This window comes from Tachypleus tridentatus, unplaced genomic scaffold, assembly GCF_004210375.1.
Source record: "Tachypleus tridentatus isolate NWPU-2018 unplaced genomic scaffold, ASM421037v1 Hic_cluster_1, whole genome shotgun sequence".
Taxonomy (NCBI): domain Eukaryota; kingdom Metazoa; phylum Arthropoda; class Merostomata; order Xiphosura; family Limulidae; genus Tachypleus; species Tachypleus tridentatus.
The window spans coordinates 26,034,315-26,040,314 of record NW_027467777.1 but is presented as its reverse complement, the minus strand read 5'-3'; the positions used below and the strand labels follow the sequence as shown (position 1 = coordinate 26,040,314).

The 6,000-nt window shown below is 30.1% G+C and overlaps 1 protein-coding gene across 1 annotated transcript in view; it reads left to right on the top strand.

Annotated features, from left to right (window-relative positions):
- The first annotated feature begins 245 nt into the window (after positions 1-245).
- LOC143241732 (sodium- and chloride-dependent glycine transporter 1-like) overlaps positions 246-6,000 on the top strand; it is a 29,498-nt gene continuing 23,743 nt past the window's right edge. The window contains exon 1 of the mRNA XM_076484958.1: positions 246-374. Coding sequence (XP_076341073.1) covers positions 357-374 — 18 coding nt within the window. The 5' untranslated portion in view covers positions 246-356. The remainder of the gene's footprint in view (positions 375-6,000) is intronic.

Genomic DNA, 6,000 nt, shown 5'->3' with positions numbered 1-6,000 from the left:
GTTTTTACTGTAAGATACAGTAAATATAATCCAACTTCCATACATTAAACCTTTATAGAGTAAATCAGTTTTGGAACTGTAAGAACATTTAAACAACTTGTGTCTATTTTTATCTCAGTACACACATCCATTGAACGCAAACCTTATGACGTTATGATTATCACTGTAACGTATGTATTGTTTCATGTGTCGTAACGACAGTATTTTTAAAGCTTTGTCTACCACCGTTCTGTATCATAGAATGACACTATTTCCGATAAACCTGTTCTTTGTTAACCTAAATAGATAATATAAGATTAAGCCTAAGTTTTTATCTTTTATCATGTTACTCTGGTCAGAAAGTGGACTGAATAAACATGGATGCTAAGAGCCTGGTAAGATAATTTTATTTCGTACCTTGTAACAGAAACATAAGAAACCACCTATAAAAAGTTTTATAATTAATCTAACATACCTATTAGTAACGTTATCAAAGTTCTATTTACATACCTAGTAGTAACATTATCAAAGTTCTATTTACATACCTAGTGGTTACGTTATCAAAGTTCTATTTACATGCCTAGTAGTAACATTATCAAAGTTCTATTTACATACCTAGTGGTAACATTATCAAAGTGTTATCCACATCTACACGTAACTAATATCAACATTATCAAAGTCCTATTTACATACCTAGTAGTAACATTATCAAAGTGTTATCCACATCTACACGTAACTAATATCAACATTATCAAAGTGTTATCCACATCTACACGTAACTAATATCAGCATTATCAAAGTTCTATTTACATACCTAGTAGTAACATTATCAAAGTGTTATCTACATCTACACGTAACTAATATCAACATTATCAAAGTTCTATTTACATACGTAGTGGTAACATTATCAAAGTGTCATCTACATCTACACGTAACTAATATCAACATTATCAAAGTTCTATTTACATACCTAGTAGTAACATTATCAAAGTTCTATTTACATACCTAGTAGTTACGTTATCAAAGTTCTATTTACATGCCTAGTAGTAACATTATCAAAGTTCTATTTACATACCTAGTGGTAACATTATCAAAGTGTTATCCACATCTACACGTAACTAATATCAACATTATCAAAGTCCTATTTACATACCTAGTAGTAACATTATCAAAGTGTTATCCACATCTACACGTAACTAATATCAACATTATCAAAGTCCTATTTACATACCTAGTAGCAACATTATCAAAGTGTTATCCACATCTACACGTATAATAATATCAACATTATCAAAGTTCTATTTACATACCTAGTAGTAACATTATCAAAGTGTTATCTACATCTACACGTAACTAATATCAACATTATCAAAGTGTTATCTACATCTACACGTAACTAATATCAACATTATCAAAGTTCTATTTACATACCTAGTAGTAACATTATCAAAGTGTTATCTACATCTACACGTAACTAATATCAACATTATCAAAGTGTTATCTACATCTACACGTAACTAATATCAACATTATCAAAGTGTTATCCACATCTACACGTAACTAATATCAACATTATCAAAGTTCTATTTACATACCTAGTAGTAACATTATCAAAGTGTTATCTACATCTACACGTAACTAATATCAACATTATCAAAGTTCTATTTACATACCTAGTAGTAACATTATCAAAGTGTTATCTACATCTACACGTAACTAATATCAACATTATCAAAGTTCTATTTACATACCTAGTAGTAACATTATCAAAGTGTTATCTACATCTACACGTAACTAATATCAACATTATCAAAGTGGTAACTAATATCAACATTATCAAAGTGTTATCTACATCTACACGTAACTAATATCAACATTATCAAAGTTCTATTTACATACCTAGTAGTAACATTATCAAAGTGTTATCTACATCTACACGTAACTAATATCAACATTATCAAAGTTCTATTTACATACCTAGTAGTAACATTATCAAAGTTCTATTTACATACCTAGTGGTAACATTATCAAAGTGTTATCTACATCTACACGTAACTAATATCAACATTATCAAAGTTCTATTTACATACCTAGTGGTAACATTATCAAAGTGTTATCTACATCTACACGTAACTAATATCAACATTATCAAAGTTCTATCAAGATCACATACCTTATATTAACATTATCAAAGCGTTAAAAACATTTAAACAGACTACATTTCCAAAAGCAATGTTCAGTAACTGCTAGCTATGTAACCAATAACCAATAGTTTATGCTGTGGGTTATTCTAATTTTAATAACTTTCCACGATGATTGAAGTCTACACCAGTTTAATTAAGACGACTCCTCTAATATTTTAACCATGTTCTAACACTCTATAATATACTGTATGCAAGTCTGACAGTATAATTTATAATTTCGTATAATAGTGTAGTTTGGTATTTAAAATATCATATTTTAGTATCCTTACACTATGAAAACTGTTTAACTACAATCGGTGTGCACAGACTGAATCTTGATCGGACTTAAACTTATCTAACCATCTTTTGACAGATGTCCATAATATCTGTGATTTTTTATTCTATCATCTTTTGAAAGACATTCGTAGTAACTGTACTATCTTATTCAATCATCTTTAGAGAGATGTCCATAGAAACTGTAGCGTTATATTCAACCATCTTTATAAAGATCCATATTAGCTCTATTATCTTATTCAACCATATTCGGCGAGATGTCCATATAAACTGTATATCTTATTCAACCATCTTTAGTAACATCCATATTAACTGTAGTATCTTATTCAACTGTCTTTAGAGATGTGCATAGTAACTGTAGTATCATATTCAACCATCTTTTGAGAGATGTGCATAGAAACTGTAGTATCATATTCAACCATCTTTTGAGAGATGTGCATAGAAACTGTAGTATCATATTCAACCATCTTTAGTAATATCCATAGTAACTGTAGTGTTATATTCAACCATCTTTAGTAACATCCATATTAACTGTAGTATCTTATTCAACTGTCTTTAGAGATGTGCATAGAAGCTGCAGTATTGTATTCAACCATGTTTAGTAACATCCATAGTAACCGTAGTATCATATTCAACCATCTTTTGAGAGATGTGCATAGAAACTGTAGTATCATATTCAACCATCTTTAGTAACATCTATAGTAACTGTAGTATCTTATTCAACTGTCTTTAGAGATGTGCATAGCAGCTGCAGTATCGTATTCAACCATATTTAGTAACTTATATAGTAACTGTAGTATCATATTCAACCATCTTTTGAGAGGTGTGCATAGAAACTGTAGTATCATATTCAACCACCTTTAGTCTACTTAGGAACTACTTCTTTCCTAATTACGAAGAAAAGTATCCAACATTTACACACACAATTCACCTTTAATTAAAAAAAACAACACCCGTTAAATACTTCATTAGTGATATACGTATCCAAGTGTTTAAGGTGCAATCAGGGATATACTGGATTAACCATTGCTGATCCCTGTTGTCAGATAAAAGAACAACAGTGGTATTAAGAATTTCGACTAAATGGCTGGTTTTATGTTTATATCTACTTTTTCCATATTATTCTTACCTTTAAATAATATACAACTATTAGCCTAACTAAGTAAACCAAATTGAAGAGCTACTCACTATTTCTACAACTGTGAATATGAAAATAAATTTAAAAAAATGTGTACTTCGAACATGACATTGGTGTTATTGTGTGTGTCCATGAGGACTTCGAACATGACATTGATGTTATTAGATATGATAATCCTTTTCTCAAGGTATAATCATATATCAGTGATATGGTTACAGGCAGATGTCAACCAAAACAAAACATGTTGAAACAGCTGACAACCAACAGTTCTTATCAGTTTAATCGCAGCTTTAATAAACGTCACGAATTTTTCGACTGGACGTGTTTTGTAATGTAATTACGACTATGAGAGCTTCGTATATGATTTTTCTATGTAGACATAAAGTCACGTGTAACTAGATAGTTAATATTTCACAGAGATTGATTTATTGCTTTAGATAATAAAAATTCATCGCGCTTTATTAAGAGTTACGTTCTCGTTAAGGTCAAATCTTTGATAACAAACGTTTCTTTGCAGCATATCATATTCAGGAGAATGACCATATATTAAACTATACAACACGATCCGAAAATCTGTATCCAAGCGACAAGTGAATTTTACGTTTGAAAGTATGTATTGTGTATTGCAGAATTTTATGAGCGTCATCAGTTATTTCATAATATACGTTTTATGAAAGTAGTAACCAGGTAACGAGACAAAGTAGGTACGATTTATTCCGTAAAATACGTTGTTTTATACAGAATAATTGTGCACTTCAAAGAATTGTAACCAGGTAACGAGACAGGTAACGAGACAAAGTAGGTACGATTTATTCCGTAAAATACGTTGTTTTATACAGAATAATTGTGCACTTGATAGAATTGTAATGAGGTAACGCATCAAAGTAAGTTTTGTTTTATAATATTACTTTATACAGAATAATTGAACATTTCAAAGAAATGTAACCAGGTAACAAGACGAAACAAACACATTTTAGAATAACGAACAAATAAAACACAACGTTAAAAATTGACACACAATTAGAAAGTTTTTTAGTTCAGGCTAATTCATACCCTCTACACGTGTTTTGACGTTTACCAGTTCATCATCAGAAGTGAAATTGCAAGGGACAAGTATCATATTTATTCATTCACAGCTAGGTCATGTGGCTTGTGTATAAGTTTACCTTTGTACATAACAGAGGTCTCCCTACTTTCTTACACAGATATTCTCCGGACCTTGATCTCTATTTAAAAATTTATAATTTCTTAAAGATTTTATTATTTCTAAAGATTCGCGGATATTACTGGAAAAATCCCTTTAGCTGAGCCTATATTACTGTTTTTCCCATTATATATATGTATATATATATATACATATATATATATAATTTGTTATAAAAACAAAAACAACCTCAAACAAATATACAAAATGACGCACTAATCGAAATGATCCCTAGGGTACAGGCTATAATGTGGGATAAATAAATGTATCCTAGGTTTTGGAGATGACTGAGAAGTAAGAGCCATATTGCGGTGGGGATACACCGTTTATTAGTCTTAACCTCCGTTCGCCAGACTAACATAAAGAATAATTAAATAATAAAAAAAAATAAAAATTAGGAGAGCGAAATGTGGGTGTTGAAATCTGTAACATCCCACATCTATACCATCCTTCACTGCCTCCAGACAGTTGTGGTGACTGCTCTCCATTGTACACATTGTGTCGTAGACGAAATTTCGGTTGTTTTATTTTGTACATATCCATTATGTGGTTTTCATGATGGAATATGGGTTACCTTGAATTGTCCTACTAGACCAACTGTATCATGTGTATTTATGTACCTTTACTTATGAATTAGCAGAATTTCAGTGGTTGTATTTGAATCCATGCAAGTAATACGTTTAAGGTAAGAAACAATTTTGAATATTACAAAGACATATTTAAACTAATTTTTGACGAACGTGTTTTTGTTATTGGTCTATACTTTGAGTCTTGATATACAGATATACCGTTAAATAGAGTTAAATAATAATTTAATTTTTCATAATTATCATGTTGTTATGGTTATAACTAATCCTATCTTTATTAAATTATTAGAACAACTTGACGGAATGTTGTGTTCAAGGGTTGCACCAGGTTTAGCAAATGTGTTTTTACCATCAGGAAAAATAGGTTCTTGGAATCTTGTCCCGAACACTTACTACTATACATTTGTAATTTTAAGAATATTTTGATATTAAGGAATTCCAATAGTCAACACCACAACATCAAGTTTCCAATAGAAGAGCAAATAGTTAATATTTCACTTTTAGACACCAAGATACTTAACTAAGCTACAATCTTTGGTACTAAGTGTTATCGTAAACAAAAATTTACTGCACAATAATTTCATTTCGATAGTTTTTATCTTTTGAATTCAAAAT